The sequence below is a fragment of the Rhipicephalus sanguineus genome, chromosome 2, assembly GCF_013339695.2.
Source record: "Rhipicephalus sanguineus isolate Rsan-2018 chromosome 2, BIME_Rsan_1.4, whole genome shotgun sequence".
Classification (NCBI taxonomy): domain Eukaryota; kingdom Metazoa; phylum Arthropoda; class Arachnida; order Ixodida; family Ixodidae; genus Rhipicephalus; species Rhipicephalus sanguineus.
In genome coordinates, this window is record NC_051177.1 from 144,689,977 (window position 1) to 144,704,632 (window position 14,656).

General features: G+C 44.7%; 1 protein-coding gene across 1 annotated transcript in view; it reads right to left on the reverse strand.

Moving 5' to 3' along the window:
* The window catches only part of LOC119383761 (pre-mRNA-processing factor 6), a gene marked incomplete at its 5' end in the record, with an annotated part of 54,028 nt that extends 39,372 nt beyond the window's left edge, over positions 1 to 14,656 (reverse strand). Inside the window, 8 exon segments of the mRNA XM_037652060.2 lie at positions 23 to 87; positions 876 to 970; positions 4,637 to 4,768; positions 5,550 to 5,631; positions 8,415 to 8,509; positions 9,896 to 9,974; positions 13,516 to 13,634; positions 14,598 to 14,656. Coding sequence (XP_037507988.1) covers positions 23 to 87; positions 876 to 970; positions 4,637 to 4,768; positions 5,550 to 5,631; positions 8,415 to 8,509; positions 9,896 to 9,974; positions 13,516 to 13,634; positions 14,598 to 14,656 — 726 coding nt within the window.

Genomic DNA, 14,656 nt, shown 5'->3' on the forward strand with positions numbered 1-14,656 from the left:
GTGAGACCGCATGAGCACTCACCCGGAGGATGGTTGGGGTTGGTCTCTCTGACGGACTTGAGCAGCAGCCGAGCCTTCTTGATGTCACTGCAAGGTGGACAAATGGGGAAAAGAATTCGAAAAAAAAAAGAACAAGCCACTACTCTTTACAAAGGCCAAGATTTCCAGCCATGAACAGGTTCGAGAGAACCCCTGTTGAGGGTTCAACTGTACCAAGGATCACGCAACGTGCATTTCAATGAAAAGCTGATAACGAGTGCAATGGAAGGCTTCTGGGGTTTAACATCCCAAAGCGACTCGGACTATGAGGCACATTGTAGTGAAGGGCTCCTGGTAACTTCGGCCCCCTGGGGTTCTTTAACCCTTTGCGCTCCGTTGTCGGCACCTCCCAACAAACAATGCAACATGGCTGCAGCAGTCCATGGTTGGGCACTGCTCGACAAGTTTTTTCGTGGTTGAGTCACAAACTGTAGAAGTGTAAGTATACCTCTTTCACTTGAGCTTTGCTCTTCTTTAGTTTTGGACCAGAACGAATGGAAGGTGGATAACGGTTTTGGACTACAAAGGGTTAAGGTGCACTGACACATCGCACAGTACACGAGCCATTAGCATTTGCCTCCACTGAAATGCAACAACCACGGCCAAGATCAAACCCGTGTCTTTTGGGTCAGCAGTTGAGTAGCATAAAAAAACTGCATGCGTAGTAAATGAATAGTGCATCAGGACGCCTGGACTTTATTTTTACATCGCAGTTTTCTTTTATAGTGGCAATTGGTACATATACGATAAGTAAAAAAAAAGACATGCACACAGAAAATTAATTTCAGACACAATGCAGGAAAATCCCGTAGGAGAGTAGAAGGACCACCACTCGCCTTATGTCAGCCCCGTGGCTGGGAATCATGGACTGCAAGTCGGTCAGGTAGCCCTTGGGATCCACTACAGTCTGGCCACTGACAGAATCCGACACCTGCGACACATCAAGGAGGAACCACAGCTTTACGTTTCAGCTGGACAGCATTAACCACACAAACCCATCAATATGGGCAGATTGGTCCCGCCAGGCTGCAGCAACACTGCAATCATAGCAGTAGCCACCACACATGCACAGACAAAAATACAGTAGACTTTTGTTAATGTTACTCCGGAAAAATCAAACAAAAATTGGTTGAATCAACCTATGCATAAACTTAAACACGAGGCAGAAGAAATGTCGAAAAACATTGCAAGTTTGTAGGCAGTATTTTTCAGATTGCAGCATGTTCCCCATTTAAGCGTACACCCACTTTCAATAGCTCCTAATGCAGAAAATTACATTACAGCTCTTAAGGCTGTATTCCAATTCTGGACAGCATCGCAGACAGTCTACGCTGACAGCTTAGAAGACAGCATCGAGGTCATGTTGTCCGACAAATGGAACGCGTCTAGAAGACGTCTACGCGACGTGATGCCACCTCGCGTCGAGAAGAGAAAGCTAAGAAAAACAAACGTAAATGTTCTTTCCTTAGCCTCTTTCGTGTTCAAACCTATGAAAAAATTAACGTAGCTTACATTGAGCACCTTGAAAAGCACCTACTCGTGTACAGACGACCATACCGGCGAGATCCGAGCTACGCGACCATCGCGCTGAGCCGCCACCTTGTTTGGACAGCAAAGTAGCCTGCATCGTTTTTATCTTTCTCGAAGCTGTCTATTTTGTCGGCTACGTGAGAATTGGAATGGGTCTTAAGATGGCCGATGTCCACTTAGCTGTCTATTCAGCCGTCTACGGTGAGTATTGGAACACACCCTAAAGTGGCAATCAAATGCATACCCCCCATTCTAGCAGAAAAAGAAAAAAAAAAGGTGGGAAAGAAAATGAAGCAGGCCTCCAGTTCTGGCAATAAGAAATTGAGATACGAAAACCTTTGTTTTGCGGAATGGAAGATCATGGCTTTCAGATAGCAAATCATCGCTGTTTATGAGGAACCAGCGTCACTATATTGAGCTTAAAAATGTAAGGTGTTTTATGGGCACGAAGTTTTAAAAACCTAAATACATTATTATACTGAGAACTTTGTTATATTGAATTTCGATATGATGAGCTCTCTAAATGTACCTCTATGAGGATTTCAATGGAAATTTCATTACATCATGTTTCATTACAACGAGGTTTGAGACTATCAGTCTATGAGCAAGGTGCAGGCGTTTTGAGTTTCTACAACTAGTACAAGAAACTGTGTCAGTACTCCTGATCCTACTCAGTAGGCAATAATTACACGGACTGCATGCAATATAAACGGAACCCATACTCATGCGTAGTGTGTGCGCAAGCATAACCTAGGCCCACATGGTTCACACTTAAGGGGATATGTGGGCCTTTGAAAAATATTTTTCAAAATTTGAGTTAGAATGATGAAAATTTCAAGGTTTATGTAGTTTTGTATGCTGATCTTAAATACACAGCTTGTTTTAATGTATGTTATACCATTCTTCCTTAACAGAGACACTTTGGTAAAAATCTTTTGTCATCTTTCCAAAAAAATGTACTGCATAGTTTTTGCTAAACTCCATGTCATTATAACCTACTGTAACCAAGGAGTGCCAAACAACAAGTTTCGTCATTCTAGCTTGCCCAGAACAAAAGTTGTAGGCATTTGAAGTTCATGTTTGCAGTACCAGCTCGATTACTTTGATCAAAAGTGACATTTGTTTTAATAAATAACATTATCTTGCATTACTTGGTAGTAGTACGGCACTTACCAAACACTTAGGTTCTAAACAAAAGAAGAATGATTTAAATTGAACTTGTGGAAGCTGAGAAAACGTGATCAGAAGATTGCACACTGGCTGAAAAAATGAAACTGAGAAAATCAGAAAAGACTCAAAGCATTGTTTTTAAGGGGGGAAGAGGCACTTTGACATGAAGCATCTTTTTATTTAAGTTAGGATGATGAAAACTTCGGTGATCATGTATTTACATGTGTAAATATCAAATATGAACTCAGTTTTTATGTAGCAATTATGACAATTTTTTTAATTAATCATTCATTTAAATTTCGTTTAATCACCTTTTTGATATATTGGCTACTCGGATCCTGCTGAATTAAATGTCATTGCATTCTACAGTTATCAGAGTTCAAAAAGCAAATTTTATGGTTCTAGCTTTCCTACAACAAAAGTTATGAAGCTTCAAAGTTCGCCATTCGATTAACGAGAAAATATATTTTTGTTCTCTCTTGTAAAAACTTACACTTTTCTATAGTAACATATGACACTTTGTTGCACTCACTAAACATCCAGCTTTTCAGTAATATAAAAATGATCAAAATCGCGTGCACCAAAGCTGAGAAACGCTCGCTAAAAAATGAAAGGTGGCCAAAAAATTGAAACTGAGAAAAAAGCAAAAAACAAAGCTCTGTATCTTCAAGGAGCGCTACACAAGTAAAAATGCTTTACTTTGCAAATAAATGCCTTAGAAGACACCAGGAGAGTAGTTTATCACATTTTCCAATCGAAACGGCCCCAGTGCATGTCCTTTCAAGCAGTTTGTTGATTGCGGAGAAGTCGACGATGCCGTAGTTAGCCGCCGACGGGTCAGAGCCCTCGCACGCTGTTGCGAGCGTCCGCAGCTTGCGCTCGCTAGCGGAAGTTGCCGATAAGCCGGAGATCTTATCTTCAGTCTTTTTCTGCTGTTGCACACGATCGGCGCTAGTCAAGAACGTCGTGTCGATCCTTCTACCACGCTGCCTATCACTGACGTCGTCGAGGCGGCCGCCGACACAGGTGAAGTCGGCATTTCGACCGATGAATCGCGTTCCCCCGCCACGCCGTCCTCCGCTGGATGCGCTTCTGATGCACCCGAGCCGTGATCTCGCTTTTTTTTTTTTTTCGAATTTATGAGCGCTGCGCAACTTTCGATGTGGCTTCGCCACGATCAAAGTTCCAAAACGCGGCCGAGAGCGTAGGCCTAATTCACTCCCGGCGGCTGCGGCGTACTTCGTCTAGCTCGCTTGGCGCCGTGCCAGTAAGCCGCCGCAACGTGCAGTCTTTGTTGAGGATGATAAAAACGCCTGCTCCAGTTTCTTGCCAGCTTGCGCGGGTTGGAACTTTACGGACGAAAATCGACGAAAAACACAGTTATACTACGGCGACATCACTTGCCGCTTTGCGTGCACTGTAGCAGACAGCGCGGGAGGCCCGACGAATCGGAAGGCGTTATTTAGTCACGTGGGCTCACTGTGCCAATAGGCTCAAGCGGAGGGACCTTTTTTTGGCGCGGATTTTCTATGAGAATTCTGAGTGGCCGGAAACAAGGGCGGCGGGATATTCAAGAAAAAGCGCGGCTCTTTCGAATGCGACCAAGATGGCTGCCGTAGGGAACGTAGAACGGCAACAGCGCAGCGCTGAATAAGCCCGTTTTTTACGCGTTCATCGCTAAAAATTTAGCTCGCTGATGGCACATAAAATGCTGTCACGGCTAAAATACTGATCTAAGACGAATGAAAATTGGCGAGGTTATGCATCAGTAGCGGCAGAATCCAAATAAAACATTTTCAAAAATTCGATTTTTTTTCTGATTTTCGGTCTCAAAGACCCGCTTCCCCCCTTAACTCATCTTCCATGGCCCTTTCTGAAGGCAGAGAGAACTACCGACCTGGTTGAGCTTGATGTCCATGAGGGTGTTTCGAGCCTGGCCAATCTTCCGCAAGTCGAGGTCAGCCGACGGAGTGGCCCAGCCAGGAGTCGCAGTGCCTGGGAATGGTGTCGTCAGGCCACTTCCGTACGCCTGCACAATGGTTACCGACAACAGGCTTGTCAGGTTATGCCAAGCAATAAGCTGCAGCTTCTGAAGGAGATGCCAGTCCGACACAAGCAAGAAGCACGACTCGGCGGTGTCAGACTCGGCAGCATCGCCTGCACTCTCTTTTCATGCAACTGCTCGCTGTGCGAGTTCCGCCCTGCTGCCGCATGGGTTGCTACTACAGAGAATTCTGTTTTCTCTTTTTTTTGATGATGTTGCAGCAGCACAGCCTTGGAAAATTTTTTTCCGAGGTGCTGTTACAGTTGAGATTTCAAGATATTTGGAGTCCAGAGCAAGAACATTTCGAGATAAGGGGTGAAAAATACATTGACTTCCTACCGTGACCGGGAGAAAATTCTACTTAAAATTATTTCAGGATTTCAGAATTTCGGTTAATTTAGCTTCACTGAATGCAGCACAATATGGTAGTAAAATTTTTCCTTCAAAAAGCATCTCTGTATATCCCCTTCTGAGGAAGGTTTCATTTGTTAAAAGCAAGGTAAGAAATCCAAGCACTGCAACTATGACCATGTGCAAGAGAACTCTGCTTTCGTCATACACAGTATGCTACATTATACGTCATTTCCTCACAAAGAAGTTCTCCTGCATTGCATTCATTTGAACTTCTTTCCAATGTCTTCTCTCCTTGTAACACTCACAACGCAAATGTACAGAAACACAATTGCCAGGCCGTCTTTGCCTTTCTAAACTAAAACCTCCGTCTCTCAGCTAGCCCACGAGTACCTATTACGAAGTAGCCACCCACCTGCTGACGTGGATCAATCGTTGTAACAGACTCCGAACTAATGCCTGCCTTGGACAGGATGGAGTCTGGCATGGGTGTGAACCTGAAAGAATCGAAAAGCCGCACGACCAACCCAAATGAATAACTGCATACATCGTGACATGTGCATAAGTACAGCCACAACACAGCCACGCACTAATCAACTTCCAGTCACATCAGAGTGTCACACCACACAACAACAAAGATAATGTCGAAATTTATTTTTAAAAATGTGAATGTGACCATCAGCAGCAGTAACCTATTCCTTTACGTGCACGGCACGGCAAGGACCATCTCTAATGATCTCCAATTTACCGTCTCGGGCAAGCTGATTCCCCTTTATGCCTGCAAATCCTTTAATTTTATCAACCACCTAACTTCCTGCCATTCTCGGCTGAGCTTTCCATCAACTGGTGTCCATTCCTCTGCTCAAATTAACCTCCGGTTATTTGTCGAACACACTATACAGACCATGTCCAGGTCAATATTAAAAGATTTTTTATTAGTTGGATGAAGTGAATGAAATTTAACCAACTTATTCAATTTTTTTCTGCAGATTCTAAATCTCTAATTACATTTTTGGTAGCAGCATAAGAACAAAAGATGCGCAATTTCTAAAAGCACATTTCTTACGGGGATTTCTGGCAACTTTGCTTTGTCAATCACAAAAACAAGGCATGTGGCAAGACTGCCAGAGAGCTGGTCTAGCTGGTGATGCTAATCTCATTGTTTTCAATGAACTTTGAATGCAAAATAAATAGACGCAAATATGACTGAAATTTTTTTGCTGCATACTATTTCTGACCATCGAGAGTTGTAATTTGGCGAAGAACATTGTGAGAAAATAGATAGCAACACTGGCTAGACCAGCTTCCTGGCAATCTTGCCACATACTTTGTTTTTCTGTTTGACAAAGCAAAGTTGTCACAAATCAACGTAAGAAATATGCTTAAATATGTGTTAAAAATTGCATATCTTTTGTTCTAATGCAGCTATTAGATATATATATACTTAAAGATTTCGAATTCAACATTAAAAAAGAACATTTTTTAAGACCCACGTCTCCCCTTAATGTCAACTAAAGTATCGGCCACCCATTTTTTCTCTGATCCACTGCATTGTCTTTCCATGTCATAATGCTATGCATATATTTTTCTGTTCCATCAATCACTGCATGGTCTGTAACCTTCCCTCAATCTTCTTTGTTATCTACCAAGTTTCAGCCCTATATGTTAGAACTGGCAATATGAAATGACGGTACACTTTTTAGTTTAGGGGCAGCAGTAAAATGCCAGCCATAACTTGGAAATGCCTGCCGTATATACGTGCTCCAGCACATCCTCATTCATTATTAACACGAAAGTGTTTTATGCCGGGGTACACCACGGCTCCACTGACGCATTTCCGTCACGGATATGACGTTGTAAAATATGAAGTCTAACATATGGCAAAGAAAAAACTAGAAGAAAAAGTTCTGTCACTGGGAGTTGAACTTATGACCCCTCGATCTCCAGCGCGCAGCGCGGAACGACTCCGCCACAGACGGCACGTTCTTCGTCTTACTAACGGCGCGCTATTTATATGCACCATTTGCCAGTGGCGGTACTCAGAGATCCGGTTCATTAGCGGGTTTCTTTATCACTAGCGAGATGGCGTGAAGGGCTTTAAAGGTCGTCCCCCACGCGGATTAGCGCGCGCCTCGACAGGACGTGGTCGCTCCTGCGCACACGCTTATCTTGTACATCTTGCGCTCTCACCGTAAGTTTTCGTTGAAGTTACAACAGAGAGCACGAAGGTCACTTCGCTCAATGCAGTGGCCACTTTTGCGAAAAGATAGCGCTACTCACAAACAAATAAGTTACAACTGTGACAATTCGCGCTCATCCTGTGTATACTTGTGCGTTCGTTTCGTGCGTCCTCCTTTGTATTTGACCAGCACGCTTTAACTGTCGAGCTGTGACAGTTGTTAGTTCGCGCTCATCCAGTGTATGTTCGCTCCGTGCGTCCTTTGTACTTGAGCAGCGCGTCGCAAGTTTCGAGCTGCTTGCCGTTCTTTGCGTGACATTACAACTTGTAGGTATAGCATTCATTCCTTCGCCCTCGGGGCGAAACAATGCACAACAAACGCTCAACTACGTCTGTGAAGACACGTTTTACTTTCGTGTTATACAGATTCCGATGACAGAGGGATCAGCCATGTTTTTTTATATTTCCTTTTCATGAGAGCTCTCCTGTTAAGAATTGACCTAGATATACATACTCCTGCACAGACCCTAGGGGCCAGGACGCGAAAATATCGCCAAAAGCGATCGCTTGCCAGGCATACGAGCCAACGTCCTCATCGGTCGTAGCGGCACTAGATTGAGAGGTTATTGCACTGCAGGTGATCAAAAACTGCTTTGCACTGGTCAGGCATGTCTAAAATGCACTAGGCAACACTGCACGGTTTCTTTTTTTCAAGTCACTGTGGGACTGTAACAATACCGCCAGCAAAGACACTACCAGTACCAACAACGAATCTTGTGGTAATGGCAGCGGGGTCTCAGACTCTGAATAAAATTGAGGGGTGAGTTACAGAATAAGAGATAAATAAAACGGTAGCACGCCAATCATGCTGCAACTACATAATATAAAATATTTTTCTTCGTGGACAATTCACCCCACGTAATGATCGCACCCCTACATTTGCATCAACTTTTTTTAAAGTGAAGTGCAATCATTAGGCGAGTGCATACAGTAACTACTACACTACTCTTTTCTCCATGCTTTCTTTAGCTTCATTGTCTGTTGGCTTGATTAACTTGCAGTGAAATGCAACAGCATCAAGAGAATTAAGACTGCACTTGCTTTTCAGGGCGAGGGTTCCGCTGTCGCTTGTTGCGGGCATCGCCAACTTCAGGGATGGTCTTCCAGTCATCTACGGTGACTTGTGCCAGGTCTCTCTGCATCACAGAAAGACATACATGCGAAGGAGAATCAATGATGCCCAGCAGTCACTGTGAAATCCACCAGACATAGATGCTGGCCTGCCAGATTATCAAACGATCGGGGCCCACACTCACTCACAGCCTCTTTCTCAAGCTGAGTTTTTATGAATAACCGTGTGGACCATATCATAAAACTCTACGAAAGGAAATTTGTTTGAGTGGCGCTATTCTTATATCTGAGTGTGTGTTACACAGTAAGAGTTTAAGCAGGCGCCCCGAGCAGCACAAACAACACCCGTTCCCCCCTTCCCTCTTTCTTTTTTTTTTCTCCCGCCGTGCATTTTCTTTCATGGTAGAAGCACTCTTCAACCTGAAAAACTCACGCCATGTCTGTGAGATTGTGTATGTACAGCTCCAAGTGAAAATGAAATGACTGTTCAAGAAAGCTGCTGTGGGCAAATGCGGTTTATTAACAATCGTGGTTGGCAAACGCCCGTTTCTGAAAGCATTTGGCCAGTGTACCATCATCTAAAAACAAAACTACCGTCTGCTGCAAGCTCTTCAACTCAATGCATCCTCTGGGGCGTGTAAGGTATTCTTTAAGAAGTTTTAAAAACTACTGCTGCGAATTAAACCGTGGTTGATTACATGATCATGACTAGTGATGACGCTGTACTGAAGGCCAATGCACACAGACTTGGAATAAAACTACTGTTTGACACAAACACCAAGGATGAAATTGCAGCCACTCAGTTGCAAGATGCAGATGAAGCTGTCATCTTGAATTATGGTCCACGGCTGACCAAGTAACTTTTCTTGGATTACCCTTGTTACTACGGGGAGGGCGCTTACACAGAACTTCACGTACATAAAAACACATACAAACTCTACATCAGGGTCGACGGGTCCAGAAAATGTTTGCAAACTTAACAGCAGGAGCAACATGGCAAGGACTGCTTTGTCTTAGGAGCTGTGCCACACCAACTATGGCATTAATATGTCACACGCTGGTATCATGAGGCTTCCCACTAGTGTTCAAACAGGTGATTTCACTGTCTGCAACAATTCTGCACCCAATTACATGAAAAGCAGTCCTGGACAGAAACCAAGGGCTTACGTCAGTTGCAACCAACACACAGTAATGGTAGTTATGGAATATGAAACACCCTTAGTTGTGCTAGGTAGACGAGGTGCATCCAATGATCCCTTTCAGTAGAGTAACAAATAACTGCACAATGAGAAAGGTCTTTATTCTAATGAACAAGATCTAACGTAAGGTTCTTACCGTGGTCCCCACAGCGTAAGAATGTCTCTGTACACTGCCATTGGAAACACATACAAAAAAACACTTGTGTATGTGACAGCAAGATGGAAAGCATACTACCAGTAGGCACAGCTGACCTTTAGGTCGGAGAACTGCTGCTGGATCTTGGGTCTCTCTTGACGGTAGCGCTCCAGTTCCCGCCGCAGCTTCATCTCTCTGTAAGACGAAGAAAAAGGAAATTGTGCGTGAATTGCGAATTTTCACCCGTTAAAGGCTTAGCATTAAGTACAATTTTTGCTCTGTACCTTGTAGCGTAGAGTTTCCCAATATTACTAACTAGAGGGAACTCTTGTGCTGCGATCGTTGAGCCACCATGGGAATGATGGGCAGTACACGGGTTTGCCTAATCTTCGTGCTTACGGCTTCGAAAGCACTTGTGGCTTTGTTTATTGCTATGTTTATTGCGTTCGTTTCGGATAACAGAATGAACCGTCGTGAACCTCGTGACCCGATTTGAATTGGTGAGCCTAAAAAGGTCAATGTGGTGAAGTGGAACTACTGAACTTTTGTTGCTGCTGCTGCTTTTGAACTGCTGAAACGTTTGCTGAACTTTGTCTTGCGACAGAGCGGCTGCAGGCCACACGGAGCCAAACCGAGCCGAAAGAACAAAGCTTAGACAAATCTGTGTACTACCCATCATTCCCATGCTGGCTGAAGCGCCATGCGTTGCACCACCCATAAACACTAGTGCCAGAGTTCCCTCTAGTGCATTATTAGGAAACTCTATGCCTTGTAGTAAATGCACGAGAGATTTCAAATAGATAATGAGCGAGAGAAAAAGAAAGGATAATAAGGTGGCGAGTTTTGTCAAAAAGAACAATAACACCCCAGAAGTGTGACACGGACAACTACACAGGCCAGCAGATCAAGTAGTACAAGAATCTGAACCAGCAAAATGCCTGCACCTTATGCTTCATAAAGAATACGCGACCGCGAGCGTTGGCTTATACAGTAAAAGCTCGTTAATTCGACTCTCGTTAATTTGGAAAATCGGTTAATTCAGACACGTCATCTAGTCCCTGTAAATATACGCATCACCCTATGAGACTGGGCGCTCGTTATTTCGGACAGATTTGACTGCAAATCAGACAATTCAGCGATTTTCGGGCCGCTGGTGAGGCTCGAAAATGAAAAAAGAACAATTCGGACCAAAAGTGAAGCTCAAACGCAGCATCGCCATAGACATCAATGATCGACTTGGCTTGATTTGAGACTGGTTGAACGCCTTTTCTTCGCGTGTGGGTTTGGCGGTGCCATTTGTTGCTTTGTTCCGGTTGGTGTGCTGCATCGTTGAACGTCGTTTTATCGAGGAACGATTCAGTACGGCTCCTTTAGCTTGATTGTTGCTGGTGCTTTTGTGCTGACTTTTCGTGTGAACGCACTCTCCGCCGATGGCAACAACGGCGAAGCGGCCCAAGTACGAGGCGAAGGACTTCACCACCAAAGTAGAAATTTTGCGTGCCCTGAAAAATGGGCTCTCCCAACAAGAAGTTGCTCTTGCGCCTTGACGTCGGCAAACAATACGATGTGAGTCTCCTGAGCGCAGTTAGCATTCTTGCGTATGTGTGGAAGAACACGCCTGCGCACGCCATTGCCAACTACTTCAGGCACAGTGGCTTTGTTGTACCCGACTCCAACGATGCCGCAGTGGCCGAAGTGTCGCCGGACGACGGTGCCGATGACGGGCAGGATTTCGGAAGCGTTATGTCTGATGCAGTGACACTCGAAGATTATATCGGCATTGATGATGGCGTTGCCACTGCCGGCTCTCTGACTGATGAGCAAATCGTCAAGGAAGTGATGCATGGCGACGAATCCGAAAATGAAGAGGCTGAAAAGGAGCAGCCACACCTTGAGCCACAAAGGCCCCTTCGTACTGTGAAGGAAGCCGCGGAGGCCCTCGTCGTCCTTGAAGAATTTTGTTTTGGCACAGCAGACAGCATGCGAGCTGCTGAGCACCTTGAAGGGCTCAGAAAAATTGTGTCCACGCAAATTTCTGCTCGAAAACAGACACGCATCCGCGATTACTTTGTAAAGTGATGGTATGTTGAAAAAACTCTTGCATTTATTGTGTATATTTCGACCATTCGATATTCGGACATTCCGTTCATTCGGACATTTTTTCCGGTCCCTAGAAATCCAAATTAACCAGCTTTTACTGTACCAGGAATGTACATAATCCCAAAAACAATCACCCTCAGACAGCATTTGAAACTGCGGTAACACAGTCACACTGCTTCAGCTGTGAAAGCCTAACTTGCAACGGAGCTGCTGTTTCTGTCATGTCTTAGACTGATCTTCACATCTGTACACATCCCGCACCCTTCAGGCTACATTGGCGCCTTCGATTGCCAAAAGTGGCAGCAGCAAATTTTTTTCGCACCACTCACACCACACAGCACAAAGGACAGTTTACGAAGTGCAGAAGTCAACATCAGCATGCTTATTTATGGACAATAAAAGATATTCATACCAGACATTTACAAACTGCAGGGCTGCTATTTTGTTGTAGTGTGGACGTTTTTAGAGCCCAACAAAGAGGATGTCATACAAACAAACCCATATAGCCTCACTCACTGATTGACTAGAGAGCTTGTCCATAAAGGAAATTAATACAGTAGAACCCCGCTGATACGTTTTTGAAGGGACCGTAAGAAATAAACGTAAGAGACGGGAAACGTAAGAGCCGAAAAACAGAAAAAACGACAAAATATTTAGTGGTACAGAATTTTATTTCAATGCTTACGAGCAGCACGAAAATTGGCGCGCTCAGCCGCGATCTAGTCGATGGATAGAAACGCGGAGCTGGGGACGGCCTCATCCACAGAAATGTAATCAACGTATGTGATCTTTTTAACACCAACAGCTGTAAGCATGAAAGAACTAAGCACACGCAATCACGACCAGCGCGGCGAGTCCGACCGCGAACCGCGCGCACGACCATGCGAGCTCCAACCAGCTCGAACCGCTCGAACTCCTCCCGTCCTCCGACAAATAACGATGATGATGAGTCTACGCCAACGTGATGGCAGAAGTGAATGCCAATCTCGAAGGCCTTGCTTTCGCAAGCAATTACGTCATAGACGCCATGTTTGTGCAAGACAAATCTCAAAGGCTGTGCTTTTGTCAATAGTAAATGCCGATCTCGAAGGCCTTGCTTTCGCGAGCAATTACGTCATAGACGCCATCTTTGCAACGCGAATCTCGAAGGCCATGCTTTTGTTTGCATCAATTGAAAGATCCTGTTGCTTGCGCCTCTCATGCGGCTAATATTACGGTCAAACGAGGCCAAGCTGCGTGAAAATGCACCATGGCCGCTCTCTTTGGTAGTCACTCGGTCGGCTCCGAGCGCACTTCGCGACGTATCATACGGGAACGGTCCGACAGTTACGACGTAATAGCGGGGTTCCCAATACATTGTATTCTATGGGAGCTATGCCGGGACCGGCGGAAAACGACGTAACAGCCGGGAAAACGCACCAGTGAGGAACGTAACAGCGGGGTTCTACTGTACCACATCTAGTAACCTCTCCATAAGTATGGGGATAACATATCTTATGCAATATTCGTGCAATTGTGAAAAGAGACCAAACTTGTGAACTTTCCAGGTACTTCAGGAAGGTTGTCAAGAATGGATGATCCGTGACAGAAGGAAACGTTCAGCTGTCAAAGAAGGCTTGCGCTATGTACTGCTGACCTGTATTCCTTGCGTTTCTCGTCCATCCTGCGGTCGATGGCCTCATAGATGGCATCTGCCTCCTCATCATCCTTGTCGTAGGGGTCCTTGCTGAACAGGCTGCCACCGTAGCCTGCAAACTGGAATTGACAGGTCGCAGTTAAAACAGTGCACCTCTTCCCTCAAACCCCGCTAATAAAAAAAAACCTGCATGCTTGTGTTTACAATATACGTGAAACTGTAGAGCACACATTTTACATAAAGGAACTCGCTACTGTTTAAATAGCGAACTGAACAAGGCTATAGCGGGTGATTGAAAGAAGTCATAAAGCAGCAGTCCTAGCTCATAGCATCAACCACGTGAGCCTCATGCAGTGCACAGTGTTTTGTGCATCTTCTCCACTACAGTGCAACCTTAATCAAATGAAAATTTGTTCAATACACATTTCTAAATGCGGGTGTGCCCTTGTTTCAACCAATTTTTTGAGAAATGCAGCCCAGCCAATACTACTTATATTATGTGCTCCCATTGTTCGAGCCTCTAAGCAAAGAGCTTGCGAGCCAGTCACGTTGAGTTCTTTTCGTTACAGTAAATACACGTTTCTTTAATATTGTTCAAGTGTTCAGATAACTAGGAAAGACATTAGTGCCACTTAAAAATGTTCACCTGTTCATTCTGATAAAGGCAGCTAAGTATTGTGCATAAGGGGATTCGGGCAAATGTGCTTCCACGCAAAAATGTTCTTTCAAGCCATTACCAACGAGGAACCTAATTCCCAGCCACATCTGCTCTATCGGGGCATGTGCCCACATCTACAATTTTTGCGCGCAGTGTTGAATGCTCAAATCACGCACACGCCCAATGAATCTGAACGCGTTGGTGCTGGGAATGAATGACCCGGTTAATCTGCACCTTTCCGTCAGAATAACGCGGTCAGACTTTTAGAGTTCGCAGCAGCTAATAACACGCCGTAAACGTGTAGTGACATCGAAGACGGGAAGAACTGTCACCACAACAACGCTTTCGCTTAGAGCGCAGTCGCGTAGTCTGGTCTACGTGCGCGAGGCGCAGCTTACAGATTGAGAAGAGACCGGTTGCTCACCTCGTCATAGTTGGAGTCGTTAAGATCTTCATCGTCGTCTTCCTCCTCTTCCTTCTTCT